The sequence below is a fragment of the Myotis myotis genome, unplaced genomic scaffold, assembly GCF_014108235.1.
Source record: "Myotis myotis isolate mMyoMyo1 unplaced genomic scaffold, mMyoMyo1.p scaffold_m19_p_2, whole genome shotgun sequence".
Taxonomy (NCBI): Eukaryota; Metazoa; Chordata; class Mammalia; order Chiroptera; family Vespertilionidae; genus Myotis; species Myotis myotis.
In genome coordinates this window covers 101,970,035-101,991,317 of record NW_023416324.1, presented here as the reverse complement: position 1 = coordinate 101,991,317, position 21,283 = coordinate 101,970,035, and the positions used below count along the sequence as shown (strand labels likewise).

The 21,283-nt window shown below is 51.1% G+C and overlaps 1 protein-coding gene across 1 annotated transcript in view; it reads left to right on the top strand.

Moving 5' to 3' along the window:
* Positions 1-208: 208 nt before the first annotated feature.
* WNT7A (Wnt family member 7A) overlaps positions 209-21,283 on the top strand; it is a 100,203-nt gene continuing 79,128 nt past the window's right edge. Inside the window, exons 1-2 of the mRNA XM_036352419.1 lie at positions 209-557; positions 5,267-5,493. Coding sequence (XP_036208312.1) covers positions 487-557; positions 5,267-5,493 — 298 coding nt within the window. The 5' untranslated portion in view covers positions 209-486. The remainder of the gene's footprint in view (positions 558-5,266; positions 5,494-21,283) is intronic.

Sequence of the window (21,283 nt, the reverse complement as noted above, 5' to 3'; positions counted from 1 at the left end):
CGAGCAGCCTCCCACCTCTCCCCACCCGGCTCCGCGTCCCAGAGCCGAGAGAGGGCGCCTCGCGAGCGCGAGGGGCAATGCGCGAGCGCGCGCCGGGAGCAGGCGGCTGGGTCCGGGGGCGCGGGGGCGCGGGGCGGGCGTTCCGGGGGGCAGGCGGGGGAGGGAGTGAGAAAAGAGGGAAGGAGGGGCCGGGCGGGCGGCTGCAGGGTCCCCGCACTCCCCGCGCCTCGCACATTCGCACCGGCAGCTTGCGCGCAGTCCGGCGTCGCCCCGCGGTGCGCTCGCTCCTCCCACCCTCCTCCCGCTCCGTGGATCCCGCGTTCCCGGAGAGGCTCAGGCGCCGAGTGCGCGGACGGGCACACGAACAGACGGCCCTGGGGACGCCTCGGCCCGCACCTCCCGGGCGGGCTATGTTGATTGTTCCACCGGGGTCGGCCCGCGGGATCAGCACAGCTCGGCCCGCGGCCCGGGTGACCAGGGGGGACTATGAACCGGAAAGCGCGGCGCTGCCTGGGCCACCTCTTTCTCAGCCTGGGCATGGTCTACCTCCGGATCGGGTAAGGGCCTCTCGCAGCCCCTGCACGCGTGTCCCGGCAAAGTTGGCGTGGCCTGGGGAAAGGCTGTGCTGCCTAAGAGCCGCCGTCGGCCGCCAACTTCCGTGGCCCCATCAGAGAGGCCGGGTGGGCAGGGTGCGGGAAAGGTGGGTGCACAAAGGCCCCCCCGCAGGCAGGCGCCCCAGTTGTTGTACGTCAGTTCGAGAGGTACGAGCTGGTAGACCCGCCATCCTGAGGATGTCTGAGTCTGGAAGCCCTCAGAACTAGAGATAGCCAGTGGGGACGCTCCAGCTTGGGGGGCTAGGGTTAGCCAATCCCAGAGGCCCTTCAGTCCCGGGCATCGGAACAGCAGGTCCAGCAGGAACACTGTGTCGGTATCTGGGACCACAACTGCTCCCAGGGAACTCATCCTCCAGAGCCTCAGAGGCACGGACACAAACGCTCCTAGAGACAGGGCAGTGCCCAGGGGGCCGGCGGGGCCGTCCGAACAACAGGGAACAGGTACCCAGAGGGAGGGATGTTCTTGGACAAAAAACACCAACCCTGCTCAGAACCCTGGCACTACACGATTGCTAAGGACCCTCGGACGTCCAGAGCCTTTCCTAGGCCAAGGGGACAGCGTCTACTAGCCGAAACAGACACACAGAGAGACAGGACGAAAGCTGGCCCCGAGACACCAAAGGAGGCAAGCTCGCAGAGCCAGCGCCCGAGAAAGGCGGGACACCCTAACCTAAAACTGGGTGCCAGAGCCGGTCTGCGCACGGGCGGAGCAGCCCCCCTCCCCCAGTCACCACTGCATTTCTATGGAGGTGGGCTGGGGCGGTACTCTGTTTGGAAGGTTGGGGTGGGGGCTCCAAACGGGTCTTGGAGCTGCATTTGCACGGCCAGTCACCCTTTGTACTTAAGAGATAATGCGTGTGAAGCACGGAAGGGTGAAGCCGGGAGGGGGGCTTTAAGGATTGATAGAGGTTGTGGCGCTGATGGGGCCACCTTGGCAGGTTGCACACAACCTGCTCCCCCACCCCCAGCTGGGAACCTCCCTACTGCTCTGCTTGGGGAGGGGCGGGCTGGCTGCCGGGGCTGCTGCGAGGGGTGGTGTGTGGCAGATCCTTTGTGTTTTGTCACTACCACTCTTCCCCTTTGCCCACCTCGCGTCTCTGGAGCAGGGATTTCTCAGGTTGACCCGCAGTGGAAGCAAGCAAGTGCGCACAGAGCTAACGAGCCGGCCCGCCAGCCCCAACTGCTGGCAGAGCAGGCGACCGCGGGTGGAGAGGTGGCTGCGGGGCCCGCGCACTGCCGGCCTCCTGTGTGTTTTAAGTGTTATTGATTCGCCCGCGGCTGAGTGGCTTCTCTCCCCCGCCTCCCCCCCCCCCCCCCCCCGCTTTAATCTTCACTTTGGCTCGCGCACCCGCCGCCACGCGCGCATCTAGCATCCAGGAAGCCAGTCTGGCTGATTGGCGCTAGCCGCTTGTGGCTTTATCTTCTTTTTAATTAGAAACGGGGTGGAGGGACCCGGAGGGGAGAGAGAAAGGAAAAACAACAGAAAATAACCTCCCCTGGCTGCACCGCCTGCCCGACCTCCCGCCGGCGCCAGCACCTCATTGACCTCGTGGGGGCCCAGCTACCCCGGGGAGGGATCCAGGAAGGGCGCTAGCCGAACTGCGGCCCAGCAGCTGCCCTTTGGGGCCCAAAGAGGTCCAGGTCCGGAGGAACTGCAGGGTAATTTGGGACCAGGCCCTGCTGCTCCGTGAGCCTTGGGTTATCTATCTGTAAAATGAGCATGCGGGGTGAAGTCCCTAAGAGGCTTTCTGGTTCCCCAGATATGACTGGTTCCTTCTGATGGCAGGACATCTGTGGTATTCTTATTTTATCTGGATAGTTCCAATGATTGAAGCACCAGCCCCTGTGACAATCAGATCTAATAATAATAATAATAATAATAATAATAATAATAATAACTTTAACAACATCTTCTAAGCACTCTCCATGTTTTAACACGTTTAATTTTTACAGCAATCCTGTGAGGTGGGGGCTAATTATTATTATCCTCATTTTAGCCATGGAAGTACAGAGAGGAAGTATAACTTGCCCAAGGTCACACAGTTAGTAAGCGAAGGAAACTTACATGGCACCCTAGCTCTGACCACTTAGCCAGGAGCCTATTGTTCCTATGAATTTTTGACCCTAATATATCATTACACTTCTCTGCTGGTGTAGGAATTTCCTTGTGGTCAGGTAAGAGTTCAAAGATTCCTCTTGACTTATGGATAGAACCTCCACTTAATCTTTCTGTGCCACTTCTTTCTCAAACAATTCAAACATCCTAGCTCTGTGTAGACTCTGTTTTAATGGCTGAGATGAATGGCTGTAGCTTCTGTTTCAAATCCATTACCTGCTAGCCTCCATGTCTCAATCTCTGTGAACCCGAGTTTTCAGACATGTGAAATAGATATGGTGAGTCTTGCCCAACAGGGCTGTTTAGAAAGGTCGCATGGGCTAATGTTAGTGACAGCATTCACCATACAGACTTGACACATACTAGGGATGCTGCAAAAGTTCACTGAGGCAGTCAAGTCCATATTTGGGAAGGAGGTGCTCATCTTAAGTGACATTTTTAAAGTTCTACAATCCATTTATGCAGTGACCATTTAGTGAACCGGCAGACAGCCTTCCTGCCCTCAAAGAGCTCACAGTCTAATGAGAAAGGCAATGAACAAGTGAGCAGACAAATGAAAAACAAACACACACATTAAGACATTTCAGAGGACTGGACCATGAGTAGCAAGAGTATTAAGAAACACAAAACGGAGATTGTGATGGAAAGTTAGGAGGGGAGGGGTGGGAAGGCAGGTGACTCAAGGTCACATAAATGATGACAAGAAGCCAAGCATGTGAAGCTTAGGGGCTGAGAAAGCTTCTAGGGAGAGGTACCAACAAAGACAAAGGGCCTGAGATAGGAAGAAGCTGGTGTGAGGCAGGAGCAGAGGGAAAAAGGACAGGAGTGGTCAGTTAGGCACCTGGAAAGGAGTGGGATCAGCTCATCTCTGGTGCTATTGACACAGAGTAACTGCGCTTTAAGAAATCCCAATTCCAGAACAACTTCCCATGCCTGAGCTCCAGGATGGAAAGCATGGGGCACTTAGTCCAGTGACTGGCCATGGCCCTCAATAAGTGGAAGCTCTTATTATTTTAACCACAGTGAGACATCTGGGGTGAGATCTCTTTCAAAGTAGACTTGAGGGTTATACAAAAGGAAACTCCATATGAATGGGCCATTTTTATGCAAATGAAGGACTACCTGCATCATTAGGGTTACCATCTGAGCCTGTTTGGGGTTATCTTGATATTAAGAAATGGCCCCATCCTCAGGCCAGGTATCCACAAGTCACACTGATGCCCATCTTTCTACCTTCTGCATCTGTCTTGTTAGCTCCACCCCATCAGTCCATAGCAAGTTTGGTCAGCTCCATCTGCAGCCATCCCCAAAGACCAACCCACCACCACCTCTTGCCTGCCCACTCTCCCTACTTCTGCCCTGGCATCTTATCGTCCTCTCCCATGGGGCTGGAGAGATGGGACACTGTCAGTATCATGCTTACAGCCTTTCAGTGCTTTCTGATACCTGAGAACATTCTAGCCCTGAGTCTTTTGCCCCCAGATTGTCCTCCTTCCTAAGCTCTGGTTTGCATCACCTTCTATGGGTTCTTTCTGTTTCTTGGAGACCCCAAGCTTGTCCCCTTCCATGACTTCGTTTTCTGTTCCCTCTGCCCATAAATACTCTTCCTCGTACCTTTCCACTGCTGATCAGTCAGGTCCCTGCTTCACTGCCACTTCCTCAGGAAGACCCTTCTTGACCACCCCAGCTAAAGTGGCTCTGTCCCTTCCCTCCCTAACCCACCCTTGCTGCCATCACAGCATCTTTACTTAGGCTCCGTAGTGTGCACCACTGTCTGGAATGGCTTGTTGTATTTGTTTATGGTGCGTACATTGTCTCCCTCTGTAGCTCTTCGAGTGCAGGGCCTTGGCACCTGAGAGATGTCTGATATGTGTCTATTCAGTGAATGACTCTCCAGAATAGGCATAAGCTTCCTCTAGGCCAGTCATATCTAGAGGAGGCTACATGTACACCATTGGCATGCAGGGAGCAAACCTAGAACTTGTATTCACAATTTCTGCTTAAATATTTTTTGGTAATAAAACATACACATACATACTAGCGAGTATATAAAACATGTACAAACAGTTGTTTTTTTAAATGAACATCTGTGTACCCACCAACCTTTCAGAGGCAATTGCTGCATGAAATTGTAGTTTCCCTTACTTGCCTTTATCATTTTCCCACATAAAGATGATTCCTGAACAATATTGGGATTCATTTTGCATGATTTTAAATTTCATCTCAGTTGAAACCTACCATAATTAGAAAGGCAACTTGCTTAGTTCCAACATTTATGTTTGACATACATCATCTTATTTTTTGCTATTGAAAAAGGAAATCAAGCCTCACTAATATTGTATATACACCCCACACAGAAACCAATGTGAAACCACAGGTGAATAAACCTGGGTTGGGGTGCAGTATCAAAAAAGTTGGGAGACTCCTGCTGGGAGCTGTGGGGTGAGGTGGCCAGGGATGGATACGAGGGAGGACCTGTAGTCCATGCCCCACCCTGCGAGCCTAATGCTCCCTCTCTCTGTGTCCCCTGCTCCAGTGGCTTCTCCTCGGTGGTAGCTCTGGGCGCGAGCATCATCTGTAACAAGATCCCAGGCCTGGCTCCCAGACAGCGGGCGATCTGCCAGAGCCGGCCCGACGCCATCATCGTCATAGGAGAAGGCTCACAAATGGGCCTGGACGAGTGTCAGTTTCAGTTCCGCAATGGCCGCTGGAACTGCTCGGCGCTGGGGGAGCGCACCGTCTTCGGGAAGGAGCTCAAAGTGGGTACGTGCTCACCGGACACTGCAAACAGGCAAAAAGGGTCTTACGGGCTACTGACAGAATACTCTTGGGAGCCCTCTGGGACTCCTCACCTGCCCATGCTGGGATGACCCCACTGTGGGATCCTCAAGGGGCTGCGACTTGAATTCAGGTCTCCTAACAAGAGTTGGCTCTCTGGTTTGAATCCAGACCACCCTGGCCCTGTATGGCAGAGTTGAATACTAACTGGTTGATATGGCACTTATGTTGTTTTTTAAATTGAAGCCCAAATTTAAAATTAGCCATTTTACCTAAAAATAAAATTTCTGAATTCTTTTGAAAAATAAGCTTACACATGTATCCACATAGTTATTATGGGCTAGAGCTGAGAACACAGCTTCCTTTAGGTGGAGCCTAGGCAACCCATTCACTGCCATAGTCCCCACCACTCCCTATTATCCATCTTATATTCACCCTTATATGATACTAGAGGCCCGGTGCATGAAATTCATGCACTGGTGGGGGAGGGGTCCCTCAGCCCAGCCTACACCCTCTCAGAGTCTGGGAGCCCTCGGGGGTTGTCTGACTGCTGGCTTAAACACGCTCCCCCTGGCTGAGCGGTGCTCCCCTGTGGGAGCACACTGACCACCAGGGGGCAGCTCCTGCGTTGAGTGTCTGCCCCTGGTGGTCAGTGCATGTCATAGCAACCAGTTGTTCTGCCGTTTGGTTGATTTGCATATTACCCTTTTATTATATAGGACTAGAGGCTTCGGGGGGAAGGGAGGGTCCCTCAGCCTGGCCTGTGCCCTCTCGCAGTCTGGGACCCCTCAGGAGATAACACCCTGCTGGCTTAGGCCTGCTCCCGGGTGGCAGAGGGCAGGCCCAATCCCTAGGTGCAGCCCCTGGTCAGGCTCAGAGCAGGGCCGATTGGGGAGTTGGGGCGCCGCCCTCTGTCATGCACAGAGCAGGGTGGATTGGGAGGTTGCGATGCCATCCTCAGTCACGCTCAGGGTAGGGCCGATTGTGGGGTTGGGGCACCGCCCCCTGTCACACTCAAGGCAGGGTTGATGGGGAGGTTGTGGCGCCACCCCCTGTCACGCACAGAGCAGGGCCAATCTGGGGGTTGGGGCGCTGCCCCCTGTCACACACAGAGCAGGGCCCATCAGGGGGGTTGGGGCTCCTTACCCTGTCACGCACAGAGCAGGGTCGATCAGGGGGTTGGGGAGCTCCCCTCTGTCACGCACAGAGCAGGGCCCATCAGGGGGTTGGGGAGCTCCCCCCTGTCACGCACAGAGCAGGGCCCATCAGGGGTTGAGGAGCTCCCCCCTGTCACTCACAGAGTAGTGCAGATAGGGGATTTGGGGCACCACCCCCTGTCACACACAGAGCAGGGCGGATCAGGGGGTTGGGGCGCCGCCCTCTATCACCCACAGAGCAGGGCTGATCAGGGGGTTGGGGCGCTGCCACTGTCACACTCAGGGCAGGGCCGATGGGGAGGTTATGGCTCTACCCCGTCACACACAGAGCAGGGCCCGTGGGGGGTGGGGGGGGCGCCGCACCCTGTCACACACAGAGCAGGGCCTATCAGGGGGTTGAGGCGCAGCACCCTGTCACACACAGAGCCGCAGGGCGATCAGGGGGTTGGGGAGCTCCCCCCTATCAGGCACAGAGGAGGGCAGATCAGGAAGTTGCGATGCCACCCTAAGTCACGCTCAGGGTAGGGCCGATTGGGGGATTGGGGCGCCACTCCCGTCACACTCAAGGCAGGGCTGATGGGGAGGTTGTGGCTCCACCCCATCACACACCGAGCAGGGCCCATGGCGGGGGCTGGGGTGCTGCACCCTGTCACACACAGAGCAGGGGCGATCAGGGGGTTAGGGAGATCCCCCCTATCAGGCACAGAGCAGGGCCGATCAGGGGGTTGGGGCGCCTTCCCCTGTCACGAACAGAGCAGGGTGGATAGAAAGGTTGTGACCCCGCCCCCTGTCACACACAGAGCCACAGGGTGATCAGGGGGTTGTGGCCCCGCCCCCTGTCACACACAGAGCCACAGGGCGATCAGGGGGTTTGGGCGCTGCCCCCTGTCACGCTGCTCCAGGGGCCAGGAGGACTCGTGACTTCACTGATCCCAGTGCTGGGAGGCCGGCCTGGAGGCCTCGCGCCTCCACTGATCTCGGTGCCGGGAGGCCTCCCTGCTCAGCTGATCCCGGGTTCGGGAGGCCTTGTGGCTCCGCTGATCACAGGCCGGGAGGCCTCGCAGCTCCGCTGATCCCAGTGCTGGGAGGCCTCGTGGCTTCGCTGATCCCAGGCCGGGAGACCTTGCGGCTCTGCTGTTCCTGGTGCTGGGAGGCATATTACCCTTTTACTATATAGGATAGAGGCCTGGTGCATGGGTGGGAGCCGGCTGGTTGTCCTGAAGGGTGTCCTGGATCAGGGTGGGGGTCCTGCTTGGGTGCCTGGCCAGCCTGGATGAGGGGATGATAGCTGTTTGCATCTGGTCACACCCCCTTCAGGGTGGGGGTCCCCACTGGGGTGCCTGGCCAGTCTGGGTGAGGGGCTGAGGGCCGTTTTCAGGCCGGCGGGTGACTGAAGCTCCCAACCTCTCTTTTATTTCTTTTTTATTCTGGGATTTATTTACCTTTTATGGCTGTCACTGGAGCTGAGAGCCATCTTTAGCTCTAAGGCTTGGCTCCAGCTCTGAGACCTCGGCTGCTGAAAGCAGATTTCTGGGCTATGTTTACCTTCTGTATTTGAAACTTTGTTGCGACTCCAGCTCTGAGATCCTGGCTGACTGAAAGCAGGTTTCTGGAGTTTTGTTTAGCTTCTATATTTGTAACAATGTTTCTCAGAGAGCAGCTGAGAGGCTGGCAGTGGCAGGCAGGGAACCTGGCTTCTTCCGTCACTGGAGCAAGCAAGCCTCCTGTTCGCATCAGCTTCCTGGCTGCCGGCCGCCATCTTGGTTGGCAGTTAATTTGCATATCTCGCTGATTAGCCAATGAGAAGGGTAGTGAAGTTACGGCTAATTACAATGTTTCTCTTTTATTAGATAGGATGCCTGGCCACTGTGGGCATTTCAGTTTGCAACCCCTGTGTGTTGCTTAGACACACCACACACACACACACACACACACACACACACACACACACACACACAGAGGCACAAAGTGTCAGGCCATGCATTTGGTTTTCAAACCAATGTGAGAAAAGCCTGGTAGAAAGGGGTTGGTCATGGGAGCCCTGGTTAGTGAGGGGAAGGCCATGTTGTGTGTCTTGCTTATGTGCATTGGACCGGAGGGCCAGCGACTCTGCAGGCTTGCTTTGAGCTGTGGACCTGCCTGAAGGTCAGGTCAGCCTCATCTCTTTGGGCTGGAGTGGTTCACCTGGCCTACTCCACTGCTCAAAGGGCACCCCTCAGTTATTTCCCTCAGCCTCAACATCAACAAGTGCAATGGTTACTGAGAAAATTCACCCAAAACCCAGTCACTGCTCTGAGTCCTCACTTCCTTCCTCTTGGATCATACAGCTGGCGTATTTGGGCTCTCAGGTCCCCTGTCCCACTCCCATCAACCTGCTGCCCCCATCCTCCTGCAGATCCTCCTGCAGGCAAGGGCATCCTTTATAAATGGAAATCAGATTATATCATTTCCTTATTTAACTCCTAGAGTGCCGGGGATCGCGATGGTGCTCCTTCTGTCTTTTGCCAAAAGTTCCGGGAGCGCTATGGCGCTCCTCCTGCAGTGTCACTATTAAATGCTAGTAGTTCACTCTTTATTGACAGATGGCACCTAAGGAAAATCAGCAAAAATGCCTTGGCAATTTTAGCATAGTTCCTAGGATATTGGTTGGCACTCAAAGGGTTAAAACCCTGGGATCAGAATGAAATCCCGACTGCTGACCTCTGTCCTTGTCTGCCCCCAATCTTCCCTCTCCTCCTTGCCCACCCAACCTCATCCTGTTTCCCAAACACATCACACTGGGTCCTGCTTTCGGAACACAGCCCCAGGAGTTATTTCTGCCTCAGATCATTTCCCACAGTCCCATACTCCTGAGCCCTGTTCTCCGTGCATAGCTCCCTCAGCATCCTGGTCTCACAAGCCTCCTCAGGTCCCCTTTCTAAAGTCCTCTTCAGCCAGGAAGCCCCATCCCATCAGCCAAACACTTGGCACTGTCTACATCTCTTCCTCACTCTCTGGGAATGCTGGCTCTTGGGGGTCGGGCCCTCTGCCACATTCACCACTGAATGTTTTCTTTCCCCTTCTTCTTGTAAGGAGGAGCAGCAGTCGCTTGGCCCTGCAGAAGGTCTCATTTTGTCACCACCTTCTGTAGCTGCTTTCTTACTCACACCTGAGGGGACTGCTGAATAGGATCATAGGTTCAGGGTGAGGTCGGCGGGGGTGTGGGAGCCTCCTCTTTCAGGCCCTCACACGAAGCTCCCTTTTCAACATCTTTGTGGGATAGGATCTTGCCTTGCACTGCCTGCCCTTGTTCCCCCACTTTCCAACCCCAGGGCTTACTTTTCAAGTGGAGAACCAATGGCCAGAGAAAGGAGGCACTGCCCTGCTCATGCCCAGAAATGGCATCAATACTGAGACTCCAGTTTAGGTCACTGAAATACCCATGTTGTGACCCTCCCCTGGTCATCACCTATGGTTTTTCTGCTAACTCATGCTCTCATCCCTGGCCTCTGTTTCCAGGACCCATGTCTAGGCTCTGACATTATTTCAATGATGAGGAAACTGAGGCTCAGAAGGGACCTTCTCAGGGTCAACAAAAGTGAATGGCAGGGTCTCCCAGGACTGGGTTGATCCCAAGCACAGCTTGCAGTCTTGAAATAGCCAGTCCATTGCTGGCATTGTAATGGTGCCTGCTGGGGTGCAGTGGCAGGCTATGGTGCAGGGAGGCCTGCCCCCACACCCAGTGGGCCAGAATTATAGAACCGAGGGATCCTTTGCAGGCTGAGGCAGAGGACTACCGCCAGTACACACTGGACAGGAGTGGACGGAGGCCTGAGGCAAGGAGCATTCTTCAAGAGGCAGGCTTGGATAGGCAGAGGTGGCCTAGGGAATTGAAGCAAAGCGAGGAGTCTAAGGAAACTCATGGGATAGCCCTACCTGGACCTGAAAGAGAATGGAGTCAGAGCCAGGAGGCATGTGGTCAATCTGAGCAGCTTGAATTTCTAGGTGGTGGGAGCAATTGGAGGATTTTGACCATGGGCGTGACTGACAAAGTAGGTCACATTGTATAAAATAGCCACCATTCAATGATTTTTGGCTCATGACATCATATGATTCAATCTAATAGGAATTCTGGAATTAAAGGGTGGGTACAGAATTCATTCATTCATTGTCATTCATTGATTCACTCATGCATTCACTCGCTGTGGCTGGATGCTGCTGTTCCAGCCTGTGTGGTCTTGGATTCATGAGGGAGGTGAGCCTTAGGCATGTTGGGAGAAGAGCATTCCAGGCAAAGAGAATGGCAGGAGTAAAGGCCCTGAGGCAGAAACATGTTTGAGGAACAGTGAGAGAGCTAGTTTAGCTGGAGAACAGAAAAAGAGAGAAAGAGGAAAGCTCAGAGGTCAGAGAAGGAGACAGAAGCTAGACAATGCAACGTCTATCACGCCAAGTCAAGTTTTTGGATTTTCCTCCAGTGAATGGAGAGCAAGTGATAGGGATCTGACTTTCAGATTTAGCAGCATTGCTCTGGTTCTGGGAACATAAAGAACTGTGGAGGGGCAAGGCTGGGAGTTCGGAGTCTGGTACAATGTTCTAGGCAGGAGGTGACCAGTGCTCTGGACTGAGTGGTAGCCATGGAGATCTGCTTGGAAGTGAGCTGCCAGGATGGAGGGAGACTAACAACCTAAAGACCACTGAGGAAGGAGTTACACTTCTAAGGTGGTGTGCTGGGGTCCAACCCCAGCGGGTCCAGGGGTCCCCAAAGGTGTGGACGGAGTCGGCAAAGAAGGAATGACATGGAGGCAGCGTTCAGTTGATCAGCAGCCTAGCCAGGATCTCCAGCCAGGATCTCCAGCCAAGTTCTGGTCTGGATCTCCAGAGAGGTTCTGCTTCAGATCTCCAGCCAGGTTCTGTGTCCATGTTCTCTTGCTAGGTTCTCCAGCCAGGTTCAGTCCAGGTTCTCCAGCCAGGTTCAGTCACCAGGTTCTAGTCGGGTTCTCTTGCCCATTTCTGTAGTCAGGTTCAGTCCAGGATCTTTTGCCATGTTCTCTCCAGCGAAGTTCTTCTGTCTCTAGTTCTGTGTGTTCTGTCTTCTTACATCTGTATTTATACCAGTTGATTCCAATCCTATCAATCTCTATTTCAAAGGTTAGGGCGTTTCTTATCTCCATTCCAGGGAGTAAAGATTATGTAGCTTAAGCATGATTGTTCGTAGTTAAAGTGATTAATTACCCACCTGGCACTTAGTTAAGAGGTTTTATTCCCTCCCTAACTTCAGGGGAAAATCCCTACCTGGGGAAACAACCTTTCTCAGAGACCTTGGTTAAAACACATAGTGCCAAGAAGGTGAGCAAACATATTAAGAACAGTATGCCATATATGCCAGGTACCTTGAAACAGCAAGCATGGACCGGCTCCCGGCAAATTCCCCCTTTTTTATTTTTTAAAATGTTCTAAGTTCTGTCTCTTGCTGATGCCGGGGTCCAACCCCAGCGGGTCCAGGGGTCCCCAAAGGTGTGGACGGAGTCGGCGAAGAAGGAATGACATGGAGACAGTGTTCAGTTGATCAGCAGCCTCGCCAGGATCTCCAGCCAGGATCTCCAGCCAAGTTCTGGTCTGGATCTCCAGCGAAGTTCTGGTTAGGATCTCCAGCCAGGTTCTCCAGGTTCTCCAGCCAGGTTCAGTCACCAGGTTCTAGTCAGGTTCGCTTGCCAATTTCTGTAGTCAGGTTCAGTCCAGGATCTTTTGCCATGTTCTCTCCAGCGAAGTTCTTCTGTCTGTAGGTTCTGTGTTCTAAGCTCTGTATTCTAAGTTCTGTGTTCTAAGTTCTGTGTCTTGCTGTCTTGTTGCATCTGTATTTATACCAGTTGATTCAATCCTATCAATTTCTATTACAAAGGTTAGGGCGTTTCTTATCTTCATTCCAGGGAGTAAAGATTATGTAGCTTAAGCACGATTGTTCGTAGTTAAAGTGATTAATTACCCACCTGGCACTTAGTTAAGAGGTTTTATTCCCTCCCTAACTTCAGGGGGAAATCCCTACCTGGGGAAACAACCTTTCTCAGAGAGGAGACCTTGGTTAAAACACATAGTGCTAAGAAGGTGAGCAAACATATTAAGAACAGTATGCCATATATGCCAGGTCCCTTGAAACAGCAAGCATGGACCGGCTCCCGGCAGTGGTGGTAGTGAGAACAGATCAAGATTGGACCCAACTCCTACAAGGCTGAGAAGTCACTTCCCTCCTGAGCCTTGGTTTCCTCTTGTGTGAGCAGGTATCCTGCTAGAAAACACCAAGAAGCAAGTCTCCAATTTAGGCTTTCCGGGCTCTTTATCAGTGTTCTTGCCCCCATGGGTTGCCTTTCTGTGGGAGTGACCAGTCAACAAGGGCTGCCTTGCAGGGGTGAGGAAACAGGGGTATGGTATTTGACTTTGTTAGCTTGGCCATCCAGTTCACACTGCAGAGAACTGGACACATCTGCCTTTAAAGAGACTTCCCAGAAGCTCCAACTTATGTTTCTGCTTATATCTCATTGGCTTGAACTTAGTCACATGACCATACCAACCTGCAAGGAAAGCTGGGAAATACAGTCTTTTATTCAGAACAGCTATAAGACCAGCTCAGAATCTGTGACTGAAGAGAAAGGGGAACACTGACATTGGAGTGGGCACTAGCCCCACCATAGGTTTCATCCCATGCTGAGACCTAAAGGCTCTCCTTTCACCACCCCCTCATCCTCCTCTCCAGTCCCCAGCTCTGCCTGTGTTTCTTGGCTCTGTCTCACCTTCTGAGTATTCCAGATTTTACTGCATAGATCTGAGGAAGCAGTGGGCAAGGCCCTCTTGGCTGCGAAAACTAAAACTCAGTTCAGGGCACCCCAAAAGAAGAGGGGATTCTAGTTGGCCTGTGTAACTGGAAAGTCAGGGATGGTGCTGAATTTCAGAATGGCTTGGACCAAAGGTGGTGTTGGCTTCTACCAACCTCAGAACCCACCCCATTGGGACAGCAAGATGGCCATTGCATAGTCAGCACCTAAGTTCCAGTCCTGCAGAAAGGCCTTAGCTTTCTCTGGCAGCACCTGCAGAGGTCCTATGGTTCACTCTGATTGGATCAGCTAACAGGGTTTGACTTTTGGTTGTGAGTCCATCCACACCAATCACAGTGCTTTTGTTGGTCAGGCCTGGGAGCCCTACCCAGACCATTTTTCCTGGGAGGGACTGCTCATGAGTCTGTTAGTTAGCTCCAGCTGCTATAATAAAGCACCACAGGCTGGGCAGCTTAAACATAGACATTTATTTTCTCCCATTTATGGAGGCTGATTTCTTCTGAGGCCTCTCTCCTTGGCTTGCAGATGGCTACTTTCTTACTGTGTCCCAAGAAAGTCTTTTCTCTGTGTGCATGCCCTTGATGTCTCTGTGTGTCCTAATCTCCTATTCTTATAAGGACACACACAAGTCAGTTTGGGTTAGGGTCACCCTCATGGTCTCATTTTAACTTAATCACCTCTTTAAAGGTCATACTGGGGGTTATGAATTTGGGAAGGGACACAATTTGGTTCATAACAATGAGCAACCAGAGGGCAGCATGGTCTGTGCATTAGGGGAAGAAATAAGGGGTGTAGTGGTGTTCAGAGGTAAGACTCCAAGGTGGGAGGAATGGACTGGACAATGGAGATGGGCCTTCCCTTGGGTCTTATGGGTGGGAAGAATTTCACTGGTCAGTGAATAGGATCCCAGGCAGAGGGAACAGCAGTATAAACATATGGACATTTGATTGCTAAGGGGATGGTCAACAGGAGTTTGCAGCCTCAGATTACTTGATAGGCTGCCTATTCAAGGGCCTTAAGATGTCAGGGATTCAACTTTATCAGCTGCTTCCCAGTGTGGCCCTTGGGGGCTTAAAAAGATATTCATCAATGTCCAGGGTTTTTATTTTCTTAAATAATACAATGATACCCATCCTTTGAGTCCGCCACCCAGCACAACAACTAGAACAAGGACAGGTAATTTGCATCCACTTCTGTGAGCATCCCTCGTGCACACCTGCCTTTCCCCCCGCCTCCCCCCCCCTCCGCCCCCAAGCCTTACGTTCACTATCCTGAATCTTGGGTTTTCCATTCCTTGCTTATTTATGTCTAATTTATCATGTTGATATATTCCCTAGAAGTCAATTATTTGATTCTATTTGTATTTAATATTATAAAGAAAAGCGTCACACTGTGTAATCTTTTGGCATTTACTCCTTCACTTACTACTCGTAAAACTCACCTATCTTCCTTGTAGCTGCTGTTGATTCATTTCAGCTGTGATAAATAGACTCAATCTGTGCACCCATGCTTTGGGTTATGGGACATCTGGGTGGCCTCTAAGCATTTGTTGTCACTAACAGTGCCACACAGGCCTCCTTGTGCTCATCTCTTGGCACCCATGTGTATGCATTTCTCTTGGGTATATACAGAGGAATGGAATTGCTGGTCACAGGTATGAATGCCAACCTAAGTTCCACAGTGTTTGTGCCAAGTGCCACTCCCACCAGTGAGCAGCATTGATCTACGGCCGCTCCAACACCGGGATCATCTAAACTTCCTCATTTTTGCCTAGGGAATGGGTGTGAAATGTTTCCCACTGTCATCTTGATTTACACTTCCCTGAGAAGTGATGCTGTTGAAAGCTCTTCCCACATTTACTGGCTGTGTATGTTTACTCTTCTATAAGTTTCTTATTCATGCTTTTTGCCCATTTTTTTGTAGGTTTGTGAGTCCTTCCCTCAGTTTTGTTTCATGGTGCAGGGAATAGAGAGGGCTGGGTCAGCAGCACCTTAGGGAGGCAGGGTCATGAGAGGCTTCACTCTCTTGTCTTTTATGTTTTCATAGAGGACCGGTAGGTGCCAGGAGTAGAGACAGCTCTTCCTCACATATCAACTGATTTGGTCCCATCCACTTTGGAAAGGAGGTCTTCATCTCAGGCTCAGAGCAAGCTGGAGGCTGACCAAAGTTATGTAGCTGTTTTGTGGCAAGACTGAGATTGGTAGTATTTCCCTGCTGCTGAGAGATTCTTCTGTTTATGTGAGCCTGCCAGAGTTGAGGGTTTCCATGCTGCTGTGAACCTGAGAACCTTGTTTTTTTGTTGCTGGGCTGTGGGGCAGCCAAATAACTACTGGCATCAAAGTCATGCAGCCAGGTGTCCATCCCAAGCCCACCACTACCTTGCTGGTGACTCTGAGCAGGTATCTCACCTTTCTGATCTCAGACTGGTTATCTACAGAATGTGGGTGTCATATGGCCCACCTTGCTAGGTGGCAGCAACATGACATAGGGTGTAAGACCCTGGTATCTGCTGGGCTAGGGCCATCAGAGGATGTCCCTTTGTTCCTCCCAGGAGGCCCACATGCCTGTCTCAGATGACAAAGAGCTCAAAGAATTGGGAACCTTGCTCTAGATTTGATTCTTGTTGCAATAGCATGGGAAGATGTAGAGTGGAATGGGGAGAAGCTCTTGGTTCAATTAATAAGCCAAGATCACTATTTTGACTACCAGTCTGTCCACTTCTCACTAACTCCACTACCACTTCCTCATTCAAAACTCTATCTTTAAAGACTTGTCCCGACAACTACATCAGCCTCCTAATATACCCTCGCCTCCCCCATACACACAGCCATTCAGCATAGCATCTTCCCTGTGATGCTCTGATCATGGCACCTCCTGTGTAAAACCCCTCCATGGTTTCCTATTGCTCTTGGAATAAAATACTGACAGGCCCCCTGGTCCCTCACAGACCTTTGTGACCTGCATCCCAACACCATCTCTACCCCAGCGCCGCTGGCCTTCTTCCTATCCTTAAGCAAGCGAAAGTCCTTTCAACCTCAGGGCCTTTGCCCTGGCTATTCCTTCTGCCTGGGCAGTCTTCTGTCCTTCCATTCTGGACTCACATGTCACTCCACCCAAGAGAAGCCTTCATGAGTCTCTCGTGTAGCACAGACTCATCCCTAGCCATCCCTCACCTTGCTAGACTTTTCTCGTATCTCTTTGACTACTTCAGTGCATATTCCTGATTTATTTGCTCATTATGCAGCGCTTTGTAATGGTTCAGCCCTGCAGCCACCTGCTTGGCTCTTTTCACAGCCAAGGACCTTGACCACACGGCAATGATAACAGTGCCTATCACATAGGTGTGGGAGGAGGAGATTATGTATTCCCCATGAGGCACTCAGAACCGTGCCTGACACACTGCACAGGCACCATAAATCATAGTTGAAGTGCTATCACTTGTCTCTTGGGCTAGAAGGCAGCTCGTTGAGAGAGCAAAGTCCTCTGATGCAGAGGCTGGCATATGAGGGCATGGTCACCATGGCACAGTGGATGTGGGGACAGACCCCTGCCCCAATTCCTTCTGGAGTAGAAGGAGGAACAGAAGAGTGACAGGGAGAAGCTGCTGAATGATGGCAGGTAACTTACCCAGCATTACGTAGGTCTCCATTCAAATGTCACCTCCTCCAGAAGGCCTTCCTTGACCACCTGGCCTGAGACAACCCCCTGAGGTTGAAAGGACTTTCACTTGCTAAGTGTCAGTGGGGCTGGAGTGGAGATAGGGTTGGGATACAGGTCACAGAGGTCTGTAAGGGACCAGGGGGCCTGTCAGTATTTTACAGTACTCACTACTGTACTCACAATTAACCCGGTACTGCTGTTTTTACAGTACTCACTAATTTCAGAAATGACTTTGCTTACTCTGTAATGGCGTGCCTAGCATTAGTCTTCTTTCCAACTATGAGGAAGTCCATGGAGCCAAGATCTGTCAGTCATGTTCTCCTGGACCCCTCGGTGTCTGGCACACAGTAGGTGCTCAGGAAACACATGGAGAAATACATGGCTCCCAGGCAGTTCAGCTCCTCTGTGCCCAGTGAGCTAATGGTTTTTCTGAGTTGCTGAGGACAAGGGCCAGGTTTTGTTTATCTACTGACTCCCAGGTGTGGGTGGTACCTCACACTCTGTTGTGTGAGTACTTTTTATTTCTGACCCAAAATACAAGATTGAACATTCATTCCTGCACATTTTCATTTTCATTCCATTTAGCCCAGCATTCTGTTAGCTTTCCCTTCCACCTCTTCCTTGACTTCAAACAGGATAAAAATGTTGACTAAGTCAAGGCCTCAGGAACCCCTCTCCCACATGTGACTCAGAGGCCTTTTCCCAGAAGTAACCCTAGCTTCCACTCCCTCCCCACCCCACCTCACCCCCAACAGCTTCTCAGGGTGAAAAGGGGGCTCCTTCGATGGTAAATTTGTGAACTCACAACACTCTACTCAAGAGATCCAGAGTTTCCACCACCATAATAAAGGTTCTGAAAAGTCCTGCAGACAAGTGAGCAGCTGGAGCAGGTTTCCCCTGGAGGGTCCACCTTGGACTCAGTGACACTCTGGTGGAGCTGCCCTTCAGAGGCACCTACATCAAGAAACACTACTCTGGAGACCCTCACAGGTTGACCGTGCTCAGAATGTGGGGTTTGCACTAACCAGGAATCCACCAAAGTTTGTTCACTTAGCCCCAAGCCCGATATTTTTCCCCAAGGGCACAGCAGAGGCACATCCCAGCTTGTGATATTGCTGAGGATGATGAGATGGAATTCTAGTCAACATTACCCTTGAAAGTCCTTAAATCAGCCTCAAAATTCAGAATACCTGGTTTTCTATGCAAGTTCAGTAAAGCATTCATGTGGATGTATAATGCATATATAGTAGCACAGAATATAGAAGAGTACTTATCCAAAATATACCTATAGTATTTTTTGAATTCTGTTTAGATTCCACATATAAGTGAAATCATATGGCATTTGTCTTTCTCTGTCTGACTGATCTCACTTTAAATATTCTCAAGGTCCATCTATGTTGTTCCAGATAGCAAGATCTCATTATTCTTCGTGGCTGAACAATATCCCATTGCACATATGCACCATATCTGCTTTATCCATTCATTCAACAGACACTTGGGCTTTTCCATGTCCTGCTATTGGAAATACTACTGCAGTGAACATCGGAGTACAGATATCTCTTTAAGATAATGATCTAGTTTTCTTCAGATATATACCCCGAGTGGGATTACTGGGACATAAGGTAGTTCTATTTTTAATTTTTTGAGAAACCTCTATACTCTTTTTCATAGTGGCCACACTAATTTACATTTCCATACATGCAGTATTTTAATTTATTTTTTCCCTAAGTGCATTTTCCTGAATTCATATAAATTGAATATTCATGAGATCACACACCATGCCCCCAGCCCATGTGCCCCCCCTACATTTATTTATTTATCTGCCCCAAAGATATTAACTAGAATTTTCTGAGTGGTAAACAGCTGATGAATCAGCCACAGGCTCAGAGTTTCAGGGCACTCACTGACTGGCAGGGAGTCAGGGCTTAAATGTAGAAGAGGAGAGGGCACTGGGTGATGAGCAGGTGGACTGTCACATGGAAGGCTGCCTGCAGGGTCACCTGAAATAGGCTGGCCCACAACCCAGGGGAGGAAGGGTGTGGCAGTGGAGAAGCAGCCCAGAAAAGCTTTCAGTAGTGACACAGCCAGGAGCCAGGGGCCCAGAGATGGGTGCCCTGGAATGGAGGAGGAGGAGTAGGGAAGGCAGGAAGAGGCAGAGGGAGATGTGGGGACAGTCAGTCTGCAGGGTTTTGTGTTCAGGCCTCGGGTGTGCCTGAGAGGAGAACTGTCAGAAGAGTCTCCGTCTCAAGTGAGAGGCAGGATGTAGGAAGGTAATCAGATTCGTAGCACATGCAGAAATCTGCTCTGTCTCCAGCATTATGGTCAACAAAGGAATGGCAATTTCTGATGTATGCTTCTGGGCATCTGCATTCTTTTCCAAATACTCCTGACCTCCGGTTTGGTGCTTCCTTGCCAGGATTTTTCCAGGGATGGGCACAGATGACCTGGGATTCAGGCCCTGGGACTCACCCTTCTCTACGGATGGTAACCTTGGTGCACTTCTGGGCTTCTGTTCTGGTTGCACTTGTCACCACTTCTCTTCACCAGTCACTTCCGCAGCTCCCCTCTTTCCCTGAGTGACTGCTGGGCCTCTCACCTGGGAATCTGCATGCCTTGCACATGCCTCTCACCTGGGAATCTGCCGCCCCCCCCCCCCCGCCCCTCCTCGCCCCCGGGGCTGTAAGAGTGGATGGAGTACATGTCTGCTGAGCTGTGCTGCTTGGAGGGAGGACCTTTCCAGGGAGAGAGACAGAAGCGAGGGCTGGGGCCAGCTCCAATTGCTGCCTTTTCTTAACAATACCCCGTCTTGCCTGAGCAAAGACCTTTCTCTTCCTATTCTTGTCCAGAACACAGCTAACAAAGGACACTTTCTCTCATTTGCATTTCTTTTGCAAGCCTCAGAGCATTCTGTGTTTTAGTTCTCCTGACACTATTTTTGAGATAAGTCTTTTGTTATAATGTTCTTTTTCCAATTTCCATATGGTGGACAGACAGACAGACAGACAGACAGACAGACACACACACACACACACACACACACACGCCACACACGCCACACACTTTTACACCCACAATCATTCATTCATTCTCTGTTGAGGATTTACAGGTGAATAATACAGGTTACTGCAATCTAGTTGGAAGAAAGAGATAGATAATTCAATTAAACACAAAGTAAGGATGGCTAATGTGCTGGGCCACAAGCAGAGGGAGGACTATCAGGAAGGTCCCTCAGAGAAGGGACACTGGAGCTGTGTTTTGATAGGCATGCTTCACCAACAATGCATCTATCTAGTAAGAGCTTTTCTTATTAATCCCTTACCAGGTATTGCGCAAGCCTGTTATGTGCCTTGCTTTATTCACTCCTCACAACCTTAGAAAGCAGATATTTTATTATTCATTTTATAAATGAGGAAACTGAGGCCTTGAGAGGTCAGTTAATTCTCTCAAGGTCCTGCCACTGGGAAGTGGAGCCAGAATGTGAACCCAGGTTTATCAGTCTCCAGGGCCCTGCTTTGAAACCATTGGGTTACATTGCCTATTACCTAGAAGATGGGAGAGAAAGGGTATTACTAGACTGAAGGAACAAAATGTGCAAAGGCATGGAGGCAGGAAGGAATAGGTATTGGCCCTTGATGGGTATTCAGCAGTGCTCTCCTCCTTGCTTGGTGGAAAGAGACACTTAGATAGAACCAAGGTAAGAGAGAAGGGTGGAGGCAGCAGGCCTACACCTGTCCCTTCCCCAAGTCCCATCTCTGTGGGTCCATTACCTCAATCAGACCCAGCCCAGGCCCTGCTCCCCAGTTTCTCTGGTTGTTCATCAAGAGATTCTCTAATTCCTGTGGATGGAGACACCCGGATGTGGCATATTCTGAGCCCAGAGGGTGTGAACTGCCATGACACAGGGCTGGCAAAAGCAACCTTTTTCCATCTGTGTATTTTCCAAATCATCATGTATTTCAGCTTGTGTCACTGCAGATTGCTCACTCTCTGACCCATTGGCTTTAAATAGAAAAAGAAAAAAATACAATGCACTTTGTGGTTTCCAGTAAGATACCGTAAATACACCTAGATAATATTCCGGGGCAAACCATTCGCAGTGGATGCTCAGGGCAGTGCAATGGAACCTTTCGGGCAGCCTGGACATCAGTGCAT